The following is a 26,677-nucleotide window of genomic DNA, read 5'->3' as shown; positions in this document are numbered from 1 at the left end:
TTAAGCATCTCAGCACTATAACAGGCTTATGAATAAATCAAGAACTACTTTAATTTAAAACACAAGTGCAAAGGATTCACAACTACAGACGAGCAGGACTGTTTGTTTCAAATTATAAATTTTTTCTAAGCCCTGCTTTTTTTTTGTGTTAAAAAAAAGCAATATATCTGGAATACAGAAACATTTTACATCAAAAATTTTCCAGTGCAGCTAAGGAGGAGCTTAATGAATTAATTTCAACCAACTCCATCAGCCCCAAACTTAGACATCCAGTCTACAGAAAACCCCTACCACTTCTCTACCTGCCACGGGTGAGAGAGAGTGATTTCATCCTTCAGCAGGTGTCTGAGCCAAGGGGATGAACCACCTCCAGAGTTGTTCCCCCAGGGGTGTTCCTCTCCCCATGAGCTACAGAGCCAACCTACATGCTCTGCAGACTGGGTGCCCACCCTTTGATGGCTGGCAGCAGTGCAGATGAATTCCATCCCAAATTACTTCAAGTAATCAACTGTGGCTTCAATTTTGAAGCAGGATCTGTAGCTGGAGCAAATAGCAGAGGACAGAGATTATGAACATCTTCTGAAGAAAACGCAGTTCTGAGGTCAGTTTCTGAGACAGCAAGACTGTCCTGAGAATAACTTAAAGTCCAATATCTTGGTATCTGGAGTTTCAAAACAAGATCCCAGTTCCACATGTAGGAATATATTCTTGAGACCTCACAACAACACACACCATCACTGTACAATGTTAACCCCAAACTAGAGTCCAATTACCTTGAGGATCTCACCGACCAGAGAGTGCAGCATACAAAATACCTAAAAACTATGTTAAAATAACTGAAAGAGCTGTTTAGACAACCAGAAACCTTCCAGATGTAAAGGGATGATGGGGAAGGGCAGACCAATAGCCAGACAGCAGCACACAAACACAAAAATCAATCCTGGGATATGCAGGACAGCTCAAACTTTTCCATTCGGTCTCCTACAGCATTCCCAAAATGCTAGCCAATAACTGCCCCAGGGCAGCTCTTCTCAGCCTCTCCTGGGAGAAAGGACTGGGAAAGCATGGTGCCTGGAAACCAGCCACAGGAACACGCTGTTCACATTCCAACCAGCACACAACGTGTTGCAAATGGTGAATTTTCAACCATAAGATTTTGGTGGCAAGAGCACCTGGTCTTCATAGAGTCCCCTTTGAGGCCCGTATCCAAGGGTTTCCCCCTCCAAAAGTTTAAAGTCATGAAATGGATTCAAGATTGACCACTAAACCATACATATTCTGCAGCAAAAGAGAAGCATGTTGGTGCAAGAGAGCCACTTAGAAACAAATATACACATATCACATCTGCTCCCTAAGGAAGTGTGTGCAGGTTTCTAGGTTCACGTTTAACCAAAGGAAATTAAAATCATCTGTGAAAAGGTCTCAGAGGAAAAAAAAAAGTCAAGTCTTTGTGCATTGAGAGTTTAAAGGGGTCTGTGCCCCAAAGTGAGTCAGCTCACAGCTCCAGTGTACAATGAAGGAAACAAAGATCACATTTCTAAGTGGGAAATATCGCTCCAGCTCAGTAGCCAGTAGCCAGGGTGTGCAGAAACTCACAGACATTCAGATACACAGCTTCAGACTCCACTTTCGAATGCCATCCTTCGGCAGCAGTGATCCCCAAGCCATGGAATACCCGCTTTATCCTTGAGACAGACTTGGTCTCACTTAGATCTAGTCTGTATTGATTGTCTTCAGCAAAGGAGAAGCCACAGAAGGCTGAGGATGCACGGACAGGATTCACATTCGTCCTCCAAAACAATCACTGGCAACTTCCAAGCACCATTCACAGGTTGAGACTGCCTGGGCTCTTAATTTTTTCTATATATTTTTTTAAAACCATTCCTTTTCCCTAGTTTCCCCTCATATAAATTCAGCAGGTGGAGGTGCGCTTCCTGTACTGTTGGATAAGGGGAACCAAGCACTCTGGAAGTCCTGTCTGGAGCAAAAAGGGGTGATCCAGAAGTTCTTGTGCCGTTGCTCTTTCCAATGGATCCCGTGTCAACATCCTTTCCAAGAAGTCTCTCAGAACTGGTGAGGTCTGTGAAAAAGCAACCAACCAAGTCAACCCCACAAAGGGACCAGGCACAACTCATGGAACATGAGGCTGCCAAATTGGGTGTGGTTAAAAGCATCCTGCACATTCCCAATCTATGTCCCTGTTTGCCCATTAATGTGACACAGCTCACGTGCTTTTTATGCTATGGAATTAACTCTCTGTCACTGGTAGGCACAACACTTAGGTTGTTTTCTTTTGAATGGGATACAGCCAATTGAGATAAGACTGCCTGCCACGTGCTTCCATTTGGGTTGCTCCTGCTTGCCATTTTGTTACTTAAACTTTTCTGGATTTCAGCTCAAAAATTCACCAGGATTCCTGCTACCTGGGTACATCACTTGGGTAGGAAGGGGGCATCAATCCATTCTTTTACTGGTCACAGATTATGGAAAGGTAGTTAAGTAGGATTCTCCAGTAGGTTCCAAGAGCCTGAAAAACCCTCATGCTAATGGTACAAGAAGATGAAGAAGCTGCAGAATAAGTACCAAAAAGCTGAATGACCTCACAGGCTTGTCCTTTGGAAGAGATGTAAAAGCCTGAGAGTCACCAGCCCCCAAGCACCACTTCAAGACCCTGCACATCTCTGGCTGGTTTCATCTTCTGCATTGTTAAAATGGAATAAAAAAATGAACTTGGCATATATTTATGCTGATAGTTACATTCAGTTTAGACTGGGGGCATTTTCTCAGCTCTGGTTCACTTAGTAGATCCTGAAATACTGTTCACACAGAGCTATTGCTCATCTTAGGAGCGCTTTGGATGACTTTGCTTGGGATTGCTGGAGAAGGCACCGCACAGCTCACGATGAGTGCCAGGATCCAGCCTGTATCCCTGTCAATAAATCTGCCTATGCTTTAGCAACCCAGCAGGGATTATCCTAGGTGGCATCCCTTTAACCTGCTGCCCCCAGTATTGCAGTCACTGACCACAGTGAGCCACGAACTGGCACCAGAACAGAAGGCTGGATCCACAGCTGGAGCTGCACTCCAGCAGGACACTGGTGAAGATGCACACCGGCCTATAAATCAGAGGTCTGCTGGAAGCCAGTTTGCTTCCCAGTACAAAGTGGAGTAGAGCAAGACCATAATCAGCTCTGGCTGTCAGAGCCTGTGGCAGGGCCATGTCAACAAGCAAGGTGTGACCCAGACCAGGATGATTTCACACTGCCCAAGGAGGGCAAGCACCAGGTCCACAGTGTGACCATGAAATTTTAATTAGTGTTGCAAAGGCAGAAAAGAAAGAACAGCTGTTGATGTTGGAGTGTGTGCTGTTAGTTCAGCAGTCTACTCTCTTAAATAATTCAGTTTTAGCAGCTGCAGATGCTCTGATTAATTGGAAAGGCTGGGTAGCTCAGGATGCTGTAGAAGCTGTTTGATCTCAGAGGCTGGGCATGGAATGAAAGGAGGACTGCTTTAAGAGGGCACTGAAAAGTGATCATTCTATTTCTTATGTCACTGCTACTTTTTCCTAAGAAACCACGAAGCCAAGTTCGTCTTCTGAGCTGCTGCAGTGTCTCCACGAGTTCCCGTCTGTCCTGAGCTCTCCTGCTCTCCTAACCCTTTGTAGTCCTGAAGGCCGTACAGCTGGAAACTCCCAAGAGCAGGAATCCTCCTGTTCCCTTCCCTGGAAGATAAGCTACTCTGTCGACATCAGCAAGCTGGGAACTGCTGGGTCCACCTGAAGCAGCTCTGACCTGCACTCTCCATTTATGCCCAGCTGCCCTCACGGCCGGGGCTGTTTCCCAAAGCAGCCACCAAGACCCCAGGGCCAAAGCTGTTCCCCAAGAAACAAGTCCTAGCAAGACCATTTCCACAGCCAGCTGCACTGGGAACAGCTGATATGGATGCTTGCCTATGGTAATCATCAGGCTTACAAGTGTCTGGCAGCATGCTCACCCTGTGGAAGTTTTTCAGTTTGGGAGGAGGGCTGTCACGGAGTCTCTTCATTGCCTGGACTGGAGAATCACTGAAGTAGGGGGGTTCTCCATCTACCATCTCTATCACCATGATCCCCAGGGACCAGATATCCACCTGTGGGAGACAATGTCACATCAATACACACACTCCAGAGCAGCAGGTCCTTGTTTTGCCACTTTCACAAAGACCCCAACACCCCATCCATGACAAATGGTACCAAGAGAGTCCAACACCGATGCCCTTAATGCTCTTGGGGCTCCTTACAGGAGTATAACTAAGTCAATTTTGCACCCAGGACTGAGCCATGCTGGTGTTGCAACATGTAAAGGTGTGCAAGTAACTGCTTGTACCACACCTGGTTGGTTGGTAAACAAAACTAGTCAGTCTGCTGCCACCTGCCCAGAATTCCAGAGCTCCCATGTCTGCTTTCCCTGAGGGGAGCCCCTCAGAGCTCACAACTTCCCCTGCTTCCTTTATGGAATCGATTTACTGATCCGTATCATGTCACAGGCTGCTCCTTGCCCACATCTGTCCACAGCAGGTACAAGTCTAGGCCAAGCTTTAGGTTTAAGAATAGAATAAGTTGATGCCTTGCTCCTGGGAAGCAGAACAATCTGGTTTTCTACTGATTTAGGAAATATTGATGTCATCACCATCAAAGCCGTAGTCACAGTCAGGTTTATATTTTAAATAGAATCTAGAGACTTCCTAGAAAAGCCAATAGTTATTTTCCTGTGACACTTCAGACCATTACTTGCTCCTCTCCTGCTATTAGGGAGGCGGTCCCTTACCTCAGTGGTGTATGGTATCCTTGCAATGACTTCTGGAGCCATCCAATAAGGAGTACCTACCAAGGATTTTCTTTTAGGTACATCTTTACTGATCTGAGCACAGAAGCCAAAATCAGACAGTTTGACCTGTACAAAGAGAAAAGCAACCAACCTTAAAAATAAGCCTTAAACAACACAGAGGGCAACACCAAGACAAAGATGACAGAGTAAGAGGACGAGGGGAAAACAAGGGATTGGGAACAGAAAGGAAATAAGAGACGGAGGCTGCAGCAGCAGAAGACAAGAAACAATTTGTCTGAGGAAACACACCCTGCCATCCAACGTCAGAAGAATGGAGTCGCTCTTGATGTCTCGGTGAATGACCCCCTGAGAGTGGAGATAGGACAGAGCCTGCAGCACTGACTCACACACTGTGGCAATCTGCTCCTCGTTCAGCCTGCAATTAGAGGCAGGGGACTTAAACTGTGCAGAGAACAGTGCTCCTTGACAGGGGCACACGGAGGTTAAAGCACAGACACTTTGGTTCCCTATGACAATTACCATCTCACCTTTACCATTTTTCTATATCTGTTACTGCAGAAAACATTTTTGACTTTATGGTTGACAATTTTAAGTTTTGATAGGTTTAATGCAGAGAAATTGCACTTTAAATTCTGTACCTAAATTCATTCTGCAAGATGCTGTTTCAAGCAGTTCTGACAGGCAGCAGTGCTGCTTGATGCCAAGGTGCTGCAGTAACTGGTGAGACAGCTTTTTTTAAAGCAAATATAGTAAAGCCATTATTCACAAGGCTTACTGTGCAACTGTATCCACAAAACATCCAAACATATCATTTGAGAATGAATATAGGGATCCTTTAGGCCTTTCCTGCAGACACTTGGGGTACACTCACACCTAACTAAAGGTAGCACAAGCTACAAGCAGGGAAGACACTTCTGATTTCTACCACTCTGTTAGCACATGGAATATGAGCCCCAAGAACCTCCTCTTTAGAAGCTCTTGCTGTTTAGAATACCAATACAAAAACCTTCACAATCAAGTAAAAATGGTAGAAATCAAAATTCTCTCCTGTACCTGGGGACAGTGACAGCTCTGCATGTTTACACTGAAAAATCCTAGGAGTGAATTATTTCAAAGAATAGCTGAAGTACCCAATTTGAGTACTGTGGATTCTCAGCCTAACTCTAGCAGTAGTTCTGAACAACCCTCAGCTGAGGACAGAGAAATGAAACATCCTCAAATTTGGATCTGCAAGTGAGCCTAAGGAGAAGAGAACACTCAGAAGGCAGAGCTGTGCAGCGAACCAGCACCTTCTAAACCCATAATCATTTCTACACGATCAGCTGAGAAATCTACACTGGTGCTGCTTATTTGGAATCCCATACCTTACTCTTCCAAACCAGGACAGCTACAGGTTGTAGCTGCACTGTGCCACACTCACGGCAACTAAATCTGAAGGGTAGCAGGGGGCTACTTCTGCCTTTATGATTTAACCTGAAAAGGGAGAGGGACAAAGGCTACCTGTGGGACTTCCCAGCACAGAAGCCAATGGTTTTAGGAGCAGTACTTTTCATTTCATAGTGCCTGAGCTGATCCACCTGAGAGCCCTGTGGTTCCAGAAGATCACAAGAGGTGCATTTTCACCCTGTCACATATGGAATTTGGTTTCAGTCAAGTGACTGCATAGTATAAAACAGATTACTGGAGGATTACCTTGCTCCTGGAGATGTAAATCACTTATCCCCCTCAGCAAAAGTTTAATGACAGCAATGATGGTATTTTCCTCCCTGGGAAAAACTGATAAAGGTTTGCAGCTTACTTCTGATAAATGTTATGGTTATAACAGATCCTGCTTCCATCATGTGGAAAAACAAGCATTCATTAACAGGTTCAAAGGAAGCTTCTTAAAACAAAACTAGGCTGAGGTCTCACTGGTGGATATAAACACACAGACCCTTCATAAACCTCTTCATCACTTTTTATCTGTAATTCAGTTCCAGCCAAGAGCTACAAGAGTTTCACTGGCCCTGTCAGCTGTAACTGAGCACTCCTCAGGATTAAATGTTGGCTTGCAGACCCTGAGATGCCTCTGAACTCAATTCTGGACAGGCCTGCCCCAGGTAAGTGTCTCCAGGGCACTCCTTCCAGGTGGGGTTGTGGAGGCTACAGAGGATAATGTGGCTCTTTATGCCTCTCAAAATTATCACAGGTGTGCTTCCAAAACACAGAACCCAACAGAGTAAGCTACATGCCTTAAATCCACCAAACGAGTAAGATACATGCCTTAAACCCACCACAGCACCTAGGCCAAGCACGTATGTGAACTAAAGGTATACTATGATTTTAAAAAACCTGAATACAACCAGTGCTAGCAATACTGCCTAATTGTAATCCAATTAAAATCCTGAATCTTCCAAAAAGAAACATTCATGCTACAGACTTTCTTGGTCAGTCTTTCCACTGGCATTCCCTGCCTCAGTTTCCAGCCTCACAGGACTGCTCTGAAGCAGGAGGAGGGTGCTCCAGAGTCATGGGTAAGACACGATCACCGTAACTGCATCATCAGAACACCTTGTGAGATGGAGCAGAGGCCATCTGAGAACAACTTCTTTGCCCTACAGAAATGCTTTGGGTACTATTGAATATGAAGCAGTGTAGATAAGGAAACAAATTTAGGAGAGTGTCTAGTAGTTGCTATCTTTAGGCAATGAAATTTGGGAAGGAGTCCAGATCTCAAGGCTCTGCTGCACTTCTCCAGAGGAGTTAGTGAGGTTGAATTTGTGGCTAAAGTTCCACCACTGAAAACTATTTCTGCCTGCTCTTTATACTTATTCAGTGAACATCCTGGCCAGGATTCAACAGATATAGTAAACAACACTTTTTATGACTACTGTGTTTTACAGGGAAGGTCATCAAGGAGATGACTAGTGGGTATCTAAAGGGATCAGTACTTTAAATTAGTCCCTTCTACATCAGAAGTATTATCACGTATTTTAAATGGATAACAGTTTTAAACAGCAGTAGTTTCAGGGCACTGCAAACACAAGATCTCTGAGGGAAACTATTTGTCCCAGAAACCCCCACTCTGCTGCTCTTGCTCTCCCATGTTGATGTCTGGGATTTTGCTTTGTACCTGATCTGAGACACGATGTCTGTGAGGGCTCCTCCCTGAAGAAACTCCATCAGCACCCAGAGCTCCTCTCCCACAAGGTAGCTCTTGTACATCTCCACAACGTTGACGTGTTGATAGTCCCTCATTATCACCACCTGTAAAACCACAGTGGACAAGTGACCACCACAAAGTTACTCACCACACTTCATCTTATCCAACCCAGTGAGCGCACACAGCCCTGTGAGCATAGCACAGAGCCTCCATCCCCCCAGTAATAGCTGATCTTGGTACAAGCATAATACTACCAAGAGGAAGATGATCCTGCTCTTCTCCTCCTTTTGCCACACTGATTGCTCCAATGTGGACAGCAGGATTCCCCTGACTTCAGCACACTCACCTCATTGAAGAGGAGCTCCCGGCGCTGCTGCTTCCTCAGATCCATCATTTTCACGGCCACCTGACGCCCTGAGTGCTTCTCCCGAGCGATGCACACAATTCCTGTGGAGCCCTCCCCAATCTTGACATAATTCTCCAGCAATGTCCTGGGATCTCCCTGGTCCACAACCATCCTGAGGGCAGCTTTGAACTGCTCGTGAGTCACAACCACGGGGTCCTCGCTAGGTGGTTGCCCCTTCCCAGCAGAGTCCTGGGGCAGGTGAAGGTTGCTGGAACTGGTCTGGGTCTGCCGGTTCCTGGGGGACCCTGCCGGGGAGGGCCGGCCTGGTGGCACTGCCACAGCCTTCTCTGCTGTTGGGGACTTCTGGGGAGTCCCAGCTTCAGAGATCATCCTGGGGAACTCAGAGGCAGGTTGTTCTGGGGGGAGAGACTGGGCTTTGGCTGCAGGGCTGTGGGGAGAACCCCACTGCTGGGGCTTGAAGAAAGCATTAGGCTTCCAGAAGGACAAAGAGGAAAGTGAGAGAAAGAAAAAGTGATGGTTGGATTAGCAAGCAGCAAGGTGAGGAATCAGTTCTGTGTCATCCCATTCTGCCCCAGCACACCTTGAAGCAGACTGGAGTCAAGAGCTTCAGGTTCTTGTCTCCAGGTCTGCCCAGCATATAGCTTGGATGAAGATATCCTTGGATGCAGATCTTCAAGAATCCCTTAGGGAATGGGTGCTACACTTTACTCCAAATCGAGACAGTTTAAAGGGAACATGCTTTAAAAAAAACCACCAAGACACAGAACCCACAGAAAAAAAACCCAGCTGCTAAAAAGCATTCCAACCTTGCCACCAAAACTCAGGGGCAACCTGTGCTGCAGAGAATTTGAAAATCCTTTATCCCTCTGTGCCTCTGATCTTTCTTTGTATAAAAGGAAAGGGGATTCATGCCAAGGCTGTAAATCACTTTGATGTCTTGGCCTAATTCCCTTTGGGTAATTACACTGCCTACTGAAAACACTCTCTGCACTTTCTACTGGTACCTGCAGAGCATTCCTGTCGATCAGGCATGGAATTAGCTTCTCCACTTTGGGAAAAGCACCAGGAACCAGGACAGCTGGAGGCCGCCAGCACGAGACTCCAGCTACACAGAGCCACCTGCCACCTCACTGACTTACAACTGACCTACAGTGAATTTGGATTAGCAGTCCTCGAGGTTTTTGGAGACCTCCCACTCAAAAGACAAGCAGGCCCAACCCTGTTTAGTGTAGGAGATGTAGTAAGATCACAGCCTGTGGGAATGTGGCTTCAGGATATGCATTCCCATGCCAGGAAGGATAAATATTGTCCTGCTAATACTCCTGGAAACATTGATTAATTAAAATTCAAGAACATTTAGCAGGTGGGGTACAAAATACATTATATATGTACATGTATATATGTAAAATAAACATTATACGTATATAAATATATGCAAAATAATAGTGGATCTGTCAAAGAAGCAACTTCAGAAAGAGCAAGCCCATCATTTATATTATAGGGTAAAATAAAAACCTCAAAGCAAAAAGCTTTTTCTCTCTCACAATTCAGAGAGATTATTAATAAAGTTAATAATATGGGCATGGGAACTGAAAATTGCCAATCGAGAATTTTTTACAAGAGCACTCATTTTCCCTGTCTCAGACAGAAAATAATTGTGTAGGATTTAATTCTATGCACTTTGGGTTTTAATCAAGGATTTTTGTCAAGAGCAGAATCTGCATAAGCCTCGCACACGGAGAGGCCCTGGAAAACACAATTTAGCGGCATCAGGGCACAGCACAAATACAACTGCCTGTCAGGAGTTCCTTCCTCCCTGTACACCAGCTCCACCCCTGCAGTCCTGTGCTGACATGCTCACAGCAACACAGAATTTATTTCCCAAATCTTGTTTTGTCTCAGGAGAGAGAAAAAAAAGTTTTACATAACCCAGAGCGTGCAGAAGGGTACACAACACGTGTGCAAGCTCACACAGGTTTGTTTAACCACGCGCAAGTCTCATTTCCTGCTCCTGTAATCTGACAGTCCCCATGTACATGTTTTCTGTCTTGGGACATTTTGAGGTGTCATTGGTTCTCCCACTCCTTCCCTTCATAAGGAAGGTGCGCTCAAACTTCCCGTGGTGCCTTTCAAGGCACCACCTTCCCATTTCAGCCAGCTACCCAGCCAAGTGGTGGGTGTTCCATCTCTGGAAGTGTTCAAGACCAGGTTGGAGCGGCCTGGTCTAGTGGAAGGTGTTCCTGCCCATGGCAGGGTGTGGAACTGGATGGACATTAAGATCTCTACCAACCCAAGCCAGTCTGGGATTCCATGATTCAGTTATATCCCTGTCCCTTTCATCTGCAATTACACATTTCTCACACATCATCAGCTCCATCAGAGCAGGAGATCCAGGTTTTCATCATCAGAGGCTGGCAAGAACATCTTAGATAAACACCTACCAGGGATGGTACAGATCCCTTACTGGAGTAGGGAGATAGATTACATATCTTCCAGGTCCTCCCTACTCCTCTTCTCTGACAAACAGCTGGAGTTCAAACACTCCCAGGCACATCCACTTGGCTGGTAACTTCTGCTCCTACTTGTGGAAGGGCTGAGCCTGGCAAAGACACTCTGTCTAGGGAAGACAGAAGTGGCCAGTTCCAGGTACTCAGGGACAGGCCTCCAATCAGTGTAGGTCAGCCCAGAGTTACTGAGAGAGCAATAAGTGCAGTTTGTGCTACACAAGGATTGCATTCCTTCAAAATCCTCTCCCTTGGAAAGGAAACCCACTGTGCCCAAAACCTTGAGCCTGGATCCTTATGCAAACTGCAAGACGCTGGATTGGAGACATCCCCTTCGTGCAACACCCTTCAGAACAGTCAGGTTGGCTTGGACAGTGGTTCCTATCATTGTCCTCCCAGTTGAGGGACTTCACAGCTGCTGGAAATCAGCCTGGCCCAGCACCAGCTTTGAAGCCACCAGACAAGCCATGCAAAGAAGATGGGTGCTGGGTCAGCCCAGAATGGAAAAGAAGCAATGTCTGCATTTCCTATCCAGTACCAGGAACCAGAGATTTTCTGCAGTTTAGCAAGAAATGAGTCATCCATTCAGGACAGCTTTCCTGGGGGAGCAGTAGCTATGAGCTGTCCCACCCTTTCCAAAATCCAACAGTCTGATTTCCTGTGTGACAGCACCGTGGGTGCTGATGCAAACCCTGCTGCTGTAGCAGCCGGCAGATACAGCTATAACCAACACACTCTCCTGAGGTAGCTCTAGTTTGCACAGGCAGAAGAATACACTGCTAATGCAAATCATGGCAATTTCCCAAATGGCAAAGGCTCTTTGGTGCCAGCAGAATGGCATTACAGTTATGCCTTTACCTCGCAGAAGGTAACGACCAAGACCCCTCGTCCTTCCCAGCCCACGCTCCCGCAGCTCCGCCAAACCGTCTGCTGGAGATCTGGCTGCCATCCTGAGCTGTGCCTCGCAGCATCTCGTGAAGCTCAGGCGGACCACACATTTCCCCTGCCCAGGACTATTTTGATTCCAACGTTAATCATAACAAGAACAGACGGTTGCCCGATGTTTGCAATTAAATTTGCTGTATATGTAACCTCTGGAACTGTAAAGTCAACACTGCAATCCAGTGAATAACTCTTACCTTGATCTGCAGGGGAGGGCCTGGCTTGTTTGAGGCGCTGGATGAGGGGAACATGCTGCGCAAGAGCCTCCTCTTCAGGCTGTTCTCCCGGGATTTGGAGTTGGGGCTGCCCTCCCCCGAGGGCCTGGCGTTGGACTGTCGCTGAAGCCAGCCTTCTTCCGGGCTCTTCATCGCCGTCTCGCTCTCCCCCGGCACAGCGGGCACATGCTGCAGCCCCGAGGCGCGCTGCAGACAGCTGCCATCGGCGCCCTGGAACTCCGACGGCCCCAGGGACTGGGCTTTTGTCACCATTCCGTTGGGATGAGACTGCCCTTCCAGGCGGGGCTTGTAATCCGGCCACATGGTCTGCCTCCGGGCCACCTTGGACCCACCATTGCAGTTGAGGTAGTTCCCATACTTGTCTGCCCAGTCTCCTTCAGGACTCTGAAGGTACATGTCTGGGGGTCTCTCGTCTCCCAGGAGCCCAAGGGACTGGGCTCTCCTCCTGCTGGTGGGGCTCCTGCCCCTCAGAGTGTTCGAGCTGATGGCAGAAAGCTTCTGGATGTCATTGAGCAACCCAGAGATGTAGCCTTCCACTTCCACGGTGCTGCCCCGTACCACGGTCTAGGAAACACAAGGGAAGGTGAGAAACAAGTCAGAGTTGTAAGAATTGAGGCTCAGTTTATCTTGCCAAAGGTTAAATTTTGTACATATAGCCAAAGACAACTCAAGGAGTTCAGGGAAAATTACAAATTTTTATCTTTTGTTTCATTGTCCTTTACCGGGGGATAAAAAAGGAGTCCTTGGGTCAGAGGACTGTCAGAGAACAGCAGTGCTGTCAGCCAGAACAGTCAATTTTGCTGTTGTGCTCACATTCTAAAAGCAAAACTGGGATATTTCAAAACTCCTGGCTTTCTTGTGCTGAAACTGCGTGACACTACATCACTAATGCACTCACCAAGCTCCTGAAATACTAGTTCTCAGAAGTTCCAGCATGCTGCAAGCTCCATTTGCAAAACTCACCCTTGCTGTGCCAACACAAGGTTCATCTCTCCCTTGAAGCACGCTCAATAGCGTCGTAATCAGCCTCCCTCAGTCTGCTTCTCCTCAATTTCTGCTAATACATCTCAATCCTGACCAGTGCAGACCGTGCTGTTCCAACTCTGCCTCCCTGCTCTGCTCTGCCAAGCTATTATAATTAAAAACTATGAACAAAGGGTCACAGCAGCCCACAACTGCCTTGTAAGCAAACGCTGAAGAACAAGGCTTCCATCCAAACAGGCACCAGCTCTGTACAAGTAGGACACTTTAAGCTGTTGGTATATTATGTAGCGTTCTTCCTTGTTTTTTTTCTGGAACTGAAAAGCTTACAGAAGCTTTTCTAGTGCTGGGAACCAAAATGTTTCATTTCTCCACAGAAATTTGCAGCACAGGATCACTCCTACACTTTCATGAACCTCTGCCTGAGGAAAGTCCTTCCCTGGAGTGACAGCAATCTCCTGTTTGCTGACTGAGCTCCAGGGATCTCCTAAACATGCTGAATTAATTATACTGAGACTAATATTTAGCTGGTGCAACACAGTAGCTCCAGCAATTTTAACAGAACGACACCACAGTGCACAAATGAGCACCTGGTTTGCTCAGTGTCTGAGAATGAAAGACAGAACAGAAGATTTTTGTTCAACAAGGTGAAGAAAGGACAACTCAACTCGCTCCATAGCACACACACCAGCTGCAGCTGGAAATTCTGGTCTTCACTCCTACTCCCTCACCACTCACACACCCCTTCCTCCACAGCCCAGCTACTGTCACGGAACAACGTGCTGGGGACACAAACTTTTTGTCCAGAACGGACAAAAGTAATTCCAGAAAGACGTGTGTACTCTCAAAATAATAAGTCTCCAACAACATGCAATGGCCTCTCCAGAAAAATCCACTCCAGTGCTCTCCTCCCCTTCTAGCTAAAACTCCCTAGAAATAGACTCAGATCACTCCCATGAAGTCAGATCTAGCCCCAGCAGACAGGGGAGATGTGAATTAATCTTGCTTTGCTGCTGTGTTTAAGGACTGCATCAGATTAATGAGGAAACATCCAAATTGGAGCCAAATCTATATGGAATGCTCTTATATAGATCATGCCTTACTGACCAAAACTGAGAAATTGTAACAAGAAAAGCACCTTTTAATAAGCCACACACAAACCCAGGAACTACTCTGATAGTTGAATCCAGGACTGTATATGAGGGCTTGGCCAACTAGCACTTGGGAAAAAAAAAAAAAAAAAAGACCTAATTGACTGGTATCACTGAACAGGAATTAATTCAAATGGCGTTTACCAGAAACAGTCAGCTTTGTTATGCAGTCTAAGAGAGTGTTTGCACTTGGAATTACTGGGAAAAATAGTGTTAGTTTAAGATGATTCTTTAGTTTTTAAAGCCTGTTGGGTATTCTGTCCTTGTTCTCTTAAGGATTTGCACCTGCTTTCAGCTTTTACCATCCTCGGGTTTAGTAAGTCAGATATGAATGTCCTGACCAGCATAAGGCTCAGGGTGAACTCCAGGAAATCTCTTCACACACATTTCTGTTTCAACAGTGATGCCTCACACTATTTTGTGAGCATCCATTGCCTAATACTTGAGGAAACTTGGTTTGCTCTGGGAATGCCATGGGTGCAGTGTCCAGAGCCTCACTGAAGTCAAGATACAGGGGAGTGCTATCACTTCTCCCTGACCCAAAGCCCCCTACCCTGTGATTGATGAAAATTGGGTTGCTTGACATGACTCTTTTCTTGATAAATCCATACTGCCTGCCAGCTATTACCCTGCTATCTCCTTGGAAGCGGCTGCAAATAGATTACTTGCTTATTTGTTCCAGTCTCTTTCTGGGGATAGAAATTATTCTGACTGATCTGCAATTCCTTGAATTTCATTAGGCCCAACTGACTTGAAAATATGCAACTTCTTAGCTAAGTCTCATTTCTGTTCCTGTTCTTTTCTTTTTCCAGCCTGCATTCTCATCCCTTCATGCTCATGCAAATTGTCAGCCCACTGATCACACTTAATAAAGACCAGAGAATAATCATTAAACACTTAGGAATTCTCAGTGTCATCTGATAACTTTCTTCCAAAATCAGCAGTGAACAAGTTCTTTCCTTCATCCTCCTCAGTGCACTCACGATGTCTTCCTTAGTGCCCTTTATGTTCTTTGAGAATAACATCTCTTTTTGTGCCTTGGCCTTCCAGTTTTGCTTCTACATGAATTTCTTTTCTCTTTGCCCTTTATAACTTGACCTAGTTTCTACCCTTCTGAGCAATCCTCCTGCAGTTTAAACTCATTAAAGAACTCCTGATCTAACCAAGTTGGTCTCTTATTACACATTTTATCTCTTCTCTGGATTGTGCTCCTATCCCCTACTACATTTTGAACCTCAAAGCACATTCAGGACACCAGGCAATAACCTCCTGCCTTTTGGTTTTTTTCACCTTTTCTTCCTAAGCAAGTTTTTCCTTTATAAAACAGCATCTGCTCAAAGATCCTGATGGGCCATTTCATTTGCAGGTTTGATTATGTACTAAATCTTGCATTATACCAAATATAGTCCCCTTTAGTCCCCATGTTTTAAGCACCTGTACACATATATTCATCAGATAGACAACTCTTTTATATCCCTCCTAAATTCCCAAGTAGCAACATCTCTATTTTACAATGAACCATTCAGTTTTTAGGCCCCCATAGGGTTCTTTTAACTGGCAACAAAAACCTCCCCCAAGCGAGCAAGACTTTAAGCACAATATTTCTGTCACCATCTTTCATTTCCTTTCCGGAGAGGTCACCATGAAGTTGCCTTTTCCCACAGCATGTTCCTGCTGTCACTTACGCAGTCTCCAGATGCCAGTACCAGCAGCCATCTAAAACCACCCATCTACAGGAATCACTTGTTTTCCCTTACTGAAGGACATTCTACCATTACTATGTCCCACTTTCCATTAAAATGCCGGTTTATTAACCATTTTAGTCCAGACCCTAGCTTAGTCCTTGTTGTCCTTACTTGTTGTCGATGAACAGCAAGGCAGCACTACCCTGCTTTCTCTCTCCCACTCAGGCTTCCCAGGCAACTTAATTACCAGCCAAATTTGCTCACCCACGAAAACGACAAACCTGCTAAAACAGGTCTCTCCATGAACTCTTCTCTTGGCTTCTCTGTACAACAGCCGAACGCATCTGGTCCTGTCAGCCACCATAGGAGCTTTCACAGGTCCCTGTCACAGTGACAGGCAGCCAGCTGGTTATTTCAACACTGACAGCAACAGGTCAGGATCCTACTGTCCTTATTCCTGATGAAGTTCCTATCACCTTGGGCTATCAAAGCCTGCTATCCACTGAATTCCATAGAGATACCGCTCTTGGTCCCATTCATGGGGCAATGGAAACAGTGCCTCAACTTGGAGGCAACTCCCCAAGGAACAGGAAAGAACAGTCTCCCTCTCTCTTACCTTCATAGGCTGGAGCTGCATCCTCGTGATCCTTGAAGGGTCTACCACTGGCTTGGGGCGCCTCAGCGTGTCCAGAATATTCTGCCATTGAGGTGGCAGGCCCACAAATTTGCCCTCCTTTGGGTCAAACGAGGTGTGGACACGGTGCTCAAAGTTCTGCGGGGCTGAGATCTCGGGGCGTTTCTTCTTCTTCTTGCGGAACATGATGCCTGAAGAGGAGAAGGCAACGCTGTCAATGCCTGTCTAGGGCTGAAGTGCCCAACCAGTAAAATCACATATCAATTCTATGAGTTAATTATGTTGTATTGAGAACATTCTCCAGCAAAAAGCACTTTAACAGGAGCTGATCACCTGCTTTTACAGATGAGGAAACAGACACCAAGAGAGTGATGATTTGCCCAAGGCCACCTCACAGGTTCATGACTGGGGTGGGATTTCTAGTGACTTCCTTTATTTCTACAAATTCATATTACCTGATAAAATGATTAAAAACAATAACTTAAGAGATACATATTTATATTTTACCTGTTTACCTACATTAAATGGCTTGGAGTCCAGCCAGTTAGACAGCATTGATTCCACCACAAGGCTAGAATTTAAGGTGGCTATAAACAGGGCTCAGGTTTTCTTCTCACTGCTTACGCCAAGTAAGTAATATCTACTTGATTCCCATTTAAATACAGCAGAGCTGTTGCCAAAGGAAGAGCTGCCCGAGACTGACTCTGGATCTCAGTTTTTCTTGCTTAGACAGAGGGCTCAGGAGGGAGAGAGGAGGTGGTAGGTAGAAATCAAACTCTGTCAGCAGGTAGCTGAAGAAGCTAAAATTAAAAACTAAGATTCCTTTCCCTTGGGGGCGGAGAGAGACAGCTTGTGTGAACAGCCAGTGCAAGTGCAACAAGCCAGAAGCACCTAACACTGAAATATACCCAAACACAGGAGACATCCAAAATCAGAATTAAGAATTTTATAACCAAAAATAGATACTTAGATAGAAAGCTGAGAGATTGGACCTTTTTGAAATTGGGAAGTTATGAAGGAAAAGGAAGAACCGGAGTTCCACATGCAGTCAAGAGGTGGGAAAGCTGGAGGACTGCAATGGATTGACATTGACACAACCTCTTCACAAAAACCAGATAGTGAAGGTAGGGTGAGGTAAGGAGATTTTTTTATGGAGAGCCAAGTTTTTCACAGTGGGGAGTGGTGGGAGTGAGAGACAGGCATAAATCAAAACAGGAGTGGTCCTGACAGGATAGAAGGAAAAGCTTTCCTGTGACCAGGAGAGCCCAGCATTTCAGCAGCCTGCCCGGGCAGGCTCCATCCTCAGGGGTTTGCTCTCAAAGCCAAAGCCCTGAGTAATCCAGCCTGACCCTCTGAGCTGACCCTGCCTTGAGCAGGGGGGTTGGGCTGCGCCTCTCAAGGTCCCTTCTCTTCTGAAATGTTCTATGACTGTATTCACTGCTTTGGGAAAAAGCTGCACATGCTTTTTAAAGCAATTAACATCCACCAATAAGCAAAAATAACATTTATATGCTCTTCCTCTTCCACAAACAACATTACTATTGGCATTTGCCTCTCACTAACACTGCTTACAGCTCCGAATGCCATCTCTTCCCTGACATCAGACTGAAGATTTTTGCCACTTAATCTTCAACTTTGTAGCAGTCACTCTTCCCCTGTACAGGACCTCAGCGTCCAACTATTTGTGCTGAATAAATATTTATAAGGGTCAGAGAGACAGAGAGATAACCTGCTGTGGTGTAGACATGAACACACTTCTAGAGGACACCAGTCTCCAAAATCAGCACATCACAGTGAAATCTATGTCAAACATTTTCCAGATTGTCCCACTCTAAACTTGTTTAGGGAGCAAAGTGCAGCCGCCAGCTGAACAATGACTTTGCACCCTGGTGCTAGACTGGGGTCTTGGAAATCCAATACACACTGGCTCCCAGTTTGGTTACCACAATCCTGCCGTTACAGAGATAGGAAGTGTTTGTATGGCAGAGAAGGACCTTTGCTCCATCTAACCTCCCAGTCATGCAATCCATCCTTGGATTCACACACACTGTCCCATCGCAACAGCCTACTAAAGATACCTCACAGGTGAAAAAGAAAACAAAAGGTTAGGAAACTAAAAAACAAAAAAAGTACTTACAAAAGAGGCTAGAAGCAACTGCTCTGCCTAGAAGATTCTGCAGCCAGAATAATCTTTGCTTAGAACAAGCTCCAATGAAAACTCAAATACGTCTTAATGGAGAGCTTATGGGAAGGGTGTCTGTGCTCCAGGTCTGTATTGCAGCTCCTCAAACACACTGATTCATCTCTTGGGCCCCTTAGGTGCTGCTTATTAACTAATAATCAAGACTAAAGTCAGAGGGAAAAAAAGTGCAGACAATCCCAGAAAGGAAAGATAGTCTAATAGCTTGTGGTGGTAGTGCTCAAACCAACAGCTGAAGCTGCTGAGGAGCTTCAGAGCCTCCAAGGAAAGCAGGGAGTCTCTCTGTAGTATTACAGCAAGTGGTTCAGTTCTGAATCCTTGACTACATGTCAGGTATGACAGCTCCTTGATCCACCTTGACCCAGCCAGAGCGATCCCAGTGATCTTACTATTTCAACCAGTATCTCTCCTGCTCCTACTCTCACAGCTTCACAATGAGAAGATACCCAGGCCATAGCAGACAAGTTTGCTCTTTTAAGTGCTTCATGTGGCAAAGGGTCCTGTGAAACAGGGTGTTACAAATGTCACAATCAATAGCACTTTTAGCATCAATGGTTTTCTGAACATGTCAGGTATTTCCCCATAAGAAAAATTATTCTGGCTTAAGTGCTTCAAAATGCAAATTTTTAAAGCCCAGGTGATATTTTGGCCCCAACCAGAACAGTGGCTCTGTTTCACCACCTCAGTTTGCAGAAGCAGAAACACAACACTACATTTGTATATTTACATAAAACCCCTATCCCTGGCAATCAACACATGGACTACACTTGGACCCCATAGCCAAAAGCATGCTTCCAAAACCCAGAAAGGAGCACCTACTGAGTTCATGGTCAGTTTTAAGTGACTGGTTGGCATGGCCTGCATCTACCTTATTGGCTTAAAACAGACAGCTTAAAAACAACAAAATGTAATCAGCTCCAAATACAACACACCCCTAGGCACCCAATGGCATTTGCTTTATATGGTCAGCATCAATCCCTGATTATAAAGAGATCAGACAGGTGGTTTAAAGGTAAACTGCATTAAGATCAAACAAAATACATACACTAAAAATAGTTATTTGAAATCCAATGAATTCTAATAATCTTGCTAGGTTTTGCATCTCATTGAGGAGGTCTGTATTTAACCAGTCTCCTTTCACTTTGTGGTTTTCATGCAAGACCTATTTACTTGTATTTCCAATACCCAGATAAAGAACATTTATTGTTAAATAAAACACATAAAACCAGCCCTTCTCTAAGTCAGTAAGAAATTCATAAGAACATTTTATGCACATAAGATTTTGTAAATCAAGTAAAACCTGTATTTAAACATAGGCAGCATCCCTTTAATATAACAACACAAATACTGTGACACTGATTTTATAATAATCTATTACACTTTAGTCTTTCATTCAGTGCTGACAACTGTACTGTAAGAAATGTCACAAACATAAATAATAAAAGTCACTACCACAAGACAAAAGCAGTCGGAGATTGAAATTCTCTCAGCGATCCATTCCTGCTCCCTGGGAAACCACGTTAGGTTTTTCAACTCCAGATATAGCTGTTCCTAGATGATACAGTTCCAAAAGCTGTCACATCTGCCAGTGAGCACGAGAAAAAATCCCACAGCCAGCAGATCCAGAGCAGGGGGAGGGATCAGCTGAGAAGGAGGGGCAAGAAGAGAGAGGGGTCAGGCTCAGATGAGAGGAAGGGGTGGGAAGATTAAGGATGGAAGGGGAACTGAGAGTTAGTGAGGAAGAGAGAAATGGGTGGGAGACAGGCAACCCGAGGAGGAGGGCACAGAAATGAAGCAACACCACCGGAAAAAAACAACAAAACAAAACAAAGCAGATAAATGTTATCAGGAGTGGCTCGTTCCAACGCCCAGACAAAGGCAGCAGCGAGCACTGCCTTCTCACCCGACCTGCCTCCACCCTGCTCACGTCCAGCCACACGTTCCGCTAGGACACCGCGCCGTACGGACCCGTGCTCGTACCCTCCCTCACTCACACATGCACTTGATGATAGCACGGCAGCACAGAGCTACTTCAGTCTCACTCGTGCAGTTTCCAGTTAAAAATAAGCTCTCCCTCCCCCTCCTTGCTGCAGCACTGAACTCGTTCATCAGCTCATTGCGTCGCTATCGCAGATCTGGACGCAGCTCCCTACATTCCTCCTGCCCCGGACGAGAGATAACGCTGGGTCTCTGAGCTCAAGAAAGCCATTCCCGTAATTTCCAAGTCCTCCCACAGCTGATCTGCCAAACTGCTCTGCCTAGCTCCAAGAGGAGAGGGAGAGAAGGAGAACTCTTCCTACAGGACCTGAGGAACTGCAATATACAGATTGAGTTTGCAGTGGGAAGATGAAGGTCCCAGAGAAACCGCCAATAAAAAGAAAAAATGTGTTATTTCCATACTCTGCTACTCAGGTCACTGTCATGTGCTACATTTGAAATGGATTACAGGTTAACTAGGCCATTATCCATGCATGTCATATGCATGGGTTCACACAAATGTATGTGTGAATATGCACACATGGAATTTCACTGCATCCCATACCTTCTAAAATACTCATGTTTGCAACACTCTTATTATTTATAACAAGCCATAAACGATCATAGCAGTTTGCAAACAAAGGGAAATGACAGGTTAGGTCCCTAAAGAGCTGACAAAACCAAATGTGACTTCACACAGCAAGGAATGGCAACTAGGGTCAGTGAAAGGGAGAAAGAAAAGCCAAATGGTCCAAAATCTGAAATGGGATCTAAGAGCACTGCCCTGACACCTTCCACATTTGTCTGCAATTCTAGTTTTAGAAATACTGGTTGAAGTACTTTTTTATCCTCCTAAAGGAAGAGTGGATATTTCCTTGGTGCGCCATTCCTTTCCTCATTTCAAGTCCTTTCCTTCTACTCCTTTCTCCCTCACCAGCCCCCATGGCAAAGCTGCGTGTCAGAGCAAAGCAACAGCACAGCATACTGATGTAATGCTCTAAATCCTGCCCAACCACACATGAGAGCACAGATTGTAATATTACACTAGAAATAAGCTTAGGGAGAGACATATTTGTTATATTGGTGGGTTTGTTTCTGAGAAATGAGAAGAACAGCACGACCGTTTTTTTGCTGTGCCTCCACTGAGCAGGGTCTGAAGGCTTCTGAAGGCTCTGGTGCTGCCTCTCTCCCCTGTTCCAGTTCCTTGCTCATAAATTAGGACTAAAACCTAAAACCCAGTGAACGCCTATTTGCTCAGCTTGTTTGGGACGCTGCTGGGTTACATACTTTTAGATGTGTTTTAGCTATACCATACCAACTTCATTCTGGGACATACATAAAAGCACTTGCAAAGAAAAGACCTCTTGAACTTTCCAAAACCAGTACAGACATGTCCCAGATGCTAATGGGCTTTATCCCTTGACAAATAACAAAGTTTTCCATTATTTACAGTCCCCTAGAAATCCCAGCTGAAGTCACCATCCAATTGTGTCTGTCTCTGAAGTCAGGCCCCACCCTCTAGAGGTTTCATCTAAACAGACGAAAGGTGAAGAAAGGGAATTATTATCCTCATTTGCAGATGAAACAGAAAAAAAATTACTAGCCCTGTTTCTTCCCAGGTATGTCTAGATTAGCAGATCTACAACATCTCCCAGGTATGTCTCCTGGCTGCTTTTTAACTTTATATCAAGGCCAGATCCAGGCCCAACACACCCTGGCTTCCACAGAGAGAAAATATGGGTGCAGGGCCCCAGTGGAGGCCAAGACACACTCTGACCGCAGGTTTCATCTGGACACCAGCACATAGGTCCAGATGCCTTGACAGAACCCAGCAGCACAGAACAGAAATCACCTCCAAACCTCAGCTGCAGTCCAGTGCCTTCATTACAAGACCAGCCTTTCCCACCTGGGCTCAGTGTGTGAGAGGGTAAAGCCACCAAACACTGCTGCATCACCAGGGAAGGCAGCTCACTCATTGTGGCCTCGGCACGCAGAGCCAGCAGGACGTGTGCTGCAGGTCACCAGGCTGAGACCAAAGCCACGACGACTCTGAGCCTTTTCCCCCACCTTTTAGGTGATTCATGTGGCTTGTGTCCTGTTCTGGCTATACCAAACCACACAGCACTGCACCTCTAACACTCACCTCACACCTACACCCCTCCCCGATCCCGGTCCAAAGAGCAGCTGCATTGTTCCACATGGATTTACTGACATTATTTTGCCATGAAGGATGCATCAGGGTTAAAAATAAGTTGCTCTATTTTGCTGTTAATCAAAAGCACCACAGAGCTTCAAGACAGCCCTTGAAAGACTCAGGACTTCAACTCTCTACTGTCTTGTGTGACAGATCCATTCAAAATCATCATAAAAAGTACTACTGAGATTAGAATAAGAACATTTAAGTTCCTGTCTCCAAAAATTCACATGAATAGTAACACCTTACATATCAGACAAGAGGTTATGTTGGGACAAGCCAAAGGGCCACATCTGGCATGCAGGGTCACATGGCAGGGGAAGGAGCCAAGGCACTGGGCTGCAACACTGGGCGCCACGTCCTGTAGCTCCATGCAAGCACTGGAACCTCAGTGCGCTCTTGCATGGCTCGCAGATCCAGCTGCCTTTGGCACGCGGGGTTACGAGAGGGAAGCTGCAGCTCTGTGCTGCAAACGGGAACAGCACAGATTTTACTGTATGCAGGAAGAGTCACACACTCAGGGAGCAGGACTAAATTCTCACAAGCAGACTTGTCCCAGCAGAGGCACTGGTGACCTCTGTCCTGGACAAGCATTCTCACTCCAGCAGCACAGCAAAGAACTGATGGAGACGCCCCAGAAATTCCCCAGATCACCCAAGTATAGAGATGCAAGAGTTAAACTTCCTTTCAGCCAACACTAAACAATCTCAGTCCTCAGTCCCTAGTTATGCTCATCATGTTCTCCCAAAGAGAGCTACAAATATATTTAATTGCTGTCAGCAGCCTGCAAGGCAGTTTGCTTGTGTTATCCCCACAGGATAACTGATGGGAAAACTGCAGCCCAGGCAGCTTGCCCCAAAACACGGAAGGGACAGACTCACTTAAACCCCACAACCTGCCTGACCGTCAGTGCCTTCCTGCTCACTGCTGCCAACACTGAGATGCAAATTTAAATTGCAACAGACAAGTCTTCTCCCAGGGAATATCGGTTATCCTGCTCTGTTTGCCATGACTGTGAGTGTTCACACAGTCCTCTGTACATTAAAACCTGAGGTACACTCCTAACATGAGATAAATGACTGCTATTGGCTACAGCTACACTCTGTTCATCAATTAATTACAAAATAATTTAACTACTAACACTACAAGTTAAACAGCTGAGCCCTAGAGAAAGTGTAATTTCCTGAGACATTTTTGACGGAAATAGACTTCAACTTTTAGTCTATGGGCATCCTCCATTCCCACTGCTCTCTCTTGCCAGACAAATGGAAGGTCAGTCACAGAACAACAGTATCATTGCTAAGACAGAATAGCAGTGCATTAGTCCTCGAACCACATGGTAATCCTGCAACTTTAGAAACCATAATGAGGAATTCCTTAAAAACAAGACCTGCAGCAGCCAAGTGCTGATTTTGTGCTCCATTGCACTAAGTCTATGCCATTATAACTCAAAGTCAGTGAGACTGAAGCAGGGTTGGTGCCACAGGCAAGGAAGGCAGTCCCCAGTCCAGAATCCCCCCGCCCCCGACAAGGTGTCAGAGTCTGCTGTGCTCTCTGCAGCCTTCAGTGCTGAGCAGCACAACTCCTGGTGAGCCTTCAGGTGCTCCTGCTCACTTGTGTCCTGCCCAGGTACAGAGCTCATGTGCTGCTCCAAATGAGATGGAACTTCAGCAGGGTACCCCCCCCTGTGAGCACCCAAAAAACCCTCAAGTGCAATACAGAGCTCAGAGCCTGGCTGTGTTTTTACTTGCAATTGGGCTAAGCTAGTCCAAGCTGCTTTAAGCAATTTTGTTTAAAGCAATTTACACAAATATTTAGCTCTTTTCTCTGCTTGTGAATTTCCCTAAGCATATTAGAGAAGTAGGTTAAAAAGAGCTCTTTTTTCCTGATTGGAGGCAGGACAGACAAACTTTAAAGAATTCTCCTTAATTAATTTCATTCTCCTTGGGAATGAAAACCATTTTGTGACCAAGCAAGTTTTGTTTCTCGTTTTTGCAAGCCTTGGCAGCAGGACCCAGGGTGGCCTTCCCAGGTACATCCACACTCACACCCATCTAGACAGAAACAACCCCTGTGCAGGGAGCAGGCTTTCCATCTGGGAGCACAGTTACTAACCCAGCAAGCTATTTCCTGATAGCTCTTTCCACTATGTGATCAGCTTTACTTCTAGATTCATGAACCATTGTTCACACAGCATGCAGGACATACATACCAAGGCAGCAGTGAATATTAAAATCAATATAAAGCTTCATCACACCATCAGGAATGAGACTTTTCCATGGGACAGGGCTGGAGAGAGAGCCAGGCAGCAGGTTCCCTTCCCCAGCAGCTGTGTTAGGGGCTGACTCAGGTTGTACTCGAACTCAAAAAAGCAAAGACTGGGCAAAGGTCTGTTACTCTCCGTACATCCCCCAGCCTCACCTGAGAGTTTGCACTCACCAGACACAAATTGCTCTTCTGTTTTTTCAGTGCTCTGTCCCCAAATACATTAAAGCATTAATGTCCTGGCAAAGAAGAAAGCAAATATTAACAGACAGGACTGTTTTGTCTCACTGCAAATACTTGCCTGTATGCATTGGTTACCTGACAAAAATAATTAAGTACAAACGCTCAATAAAACCATATATTGTAACTTAAATAGGACGAGATTAGGCAGCTTTCAGCCAGCCAAAACACACTCACACACCCAGCCCCACACGAGTACTCCAGCATAGCTTCAGGAGGTATTCTGAAAGGATCCTGGCCAGCACAGCAGCCAGCAGGTTGGGAATACAGACAGGAGGGGTTTAACCAGACCTCTCTGTAAGGTATGGTGAGGGTCCTTGCAGATACAAGATACTCAAGAGCAGATACTGCTCTGTCTCCTGTAAAGGCGATGAGTATGCATGTTCCTGACATGCTGTCTGCTCTCTCAAGCATCATCCGTAATAATTTTTAACCCCTTCTTCACCCCAAGGTTTTAAGATCATCACCCTGCAAGATTCAACAAGGCATTTTCCCTCCACGTTCCCCATCCTCTTGAGTGTCCGTTGACTGAACCGCCGGACCTCAGCCCCACACGTAGTCCCACCTCATAGACCCTGGAAAGTAAAAACCACAGGATCTTACGGGCAGTCCTGCTGCAACAATGCCGGTGGTGGACAGTTCCAAGGGAGAGGAGAAAGAAGGGTCTGGAGGTAAACTCTCCCACTGTCATGCAGCAAAGCCGATTGGAGGACGGTGTTGCTGGGCTATAGGAGTGAAGATGAAGCAAACTCCTTCCCAAAGGAATCCAGCTTCCAGTTTTTCTTCCCTTCCAGAAGCATCCCTTGAGAGAAAATATTGTATGACCCCTCTGAACTATTCCACTCTCACTTCACCCCAGGCTGTCTCTGCCAACACACGTGTGATCATTACCCTAATCCTTGGCAGTGGCACGGCTCAGCTCTGAAGGGAAGGGGTTAAGCCGAGGCAGCACAGCCACTGGGAAGTGGAGACTTAGTTTAAACTGACAAACCCAGTCCTCCGTAAACACAGGGAACAAATCCCACAAAACAGCGGCCATTAGGACGGTTGTTACGGCTTTAAAGCAAGCAAGCAAATCAATGTTGATCCCCAAATCTGCGGGAGGGCCCTTACCCCTGACTCCTCATTGCTCTGTGACCAGAGGTGAAGTGAGAATGCTCCGCCACCGGAATCCGCTGACGCGTCGATAAACTTGAGAGAGAAAGACGGCAGGAGAAAGCGGGAGAAGAAAAAGGGGTGGAGGCAAGTCTGACATGTTTGTACAGTGCCTGGTTCACCTAAGCTGCCGAGTTTGATTTCAGGGTGTGGTAGCAGATGTGACACAGAAGCGCTC

General features: G+C 45.8%; 1 protein-coding gene across 3 annotated transcripts; it reads right to left on the bottom strand.

Annotated features, from left to right (window-relative positions):
- Window positions 1-26: 26 nt before the first annotated feature.
- PAK6 (p21 (RAC1) activated kinase 6) lies at window positions 27-26,677 on the bottom strand. 3 transcript variants are annotated; one of them, XM_010405333.4, is made up of 11 exons: window positions 26,458-26,677; window positions 25,948-26,146; window positions 25,279-25,343; window positions 16,451-16,659; window positions 11,979-12,581; window positions 8,315-8,806; window positions 7,939-8,072; window positions 5,115-5,241; window positions 4,806-4,931; window positions 3,994-4,128; window positions 27-2,080 (listed from the first exon to the last, which is right to left on the bottom strand). In XM_010405333.4, the coding sequence occupies exons 4-11, from the start codon at window positions 16,652-16,654 to the stop codon at window positions 1,913-1,915; spliced, it is 1,989 nt and encodes a 662-aa protein (XP_010403635.1). In that variant the 5' UTR covers window positions 16,655-16,659; window positions 25,279-25,343; window positions 25,948-26,146; window positions 26,458-26,677; the 3' UTR covers window positions 27-1,912. The 3 variants fall into 3 exon arrangements, with proteins under 3 accessions (XP_010403635.1, XP_010403636.1, XP_010403638.1); XM_010405334.4 differs by lacking the exons at window positions 25,279-25,343; window positions 25,948-26,146; window positions 26,458-26,677 and adding an exon at window positions 20,121-20,493; XM_010405336.4 differs by lacking the exons at window positions 25,279-25,343; window positions 25,948-26,146; window positions 26,458-26,677 and adding an exon at window positions 20,124-20,493.

Source organism: Corvus cornix, chromosome 5 (genome assembly GCF_000738735.6).
Source record: "Corvus cornix cornix isolate S_Up_H32 chromosome 5, ASM73873v5, whole genome shotgun sequence".
NCBI lineage: Eukaryota > Metazoa > Chordata > Aves > Passeriformes > Corvidae > Corvus > Corvus cornix.
The sequence above is the reverse complement of the archived record's forward strand: the minus strand, read 5'-3'. Positions and strand labels throughout refer to the sequence as shown.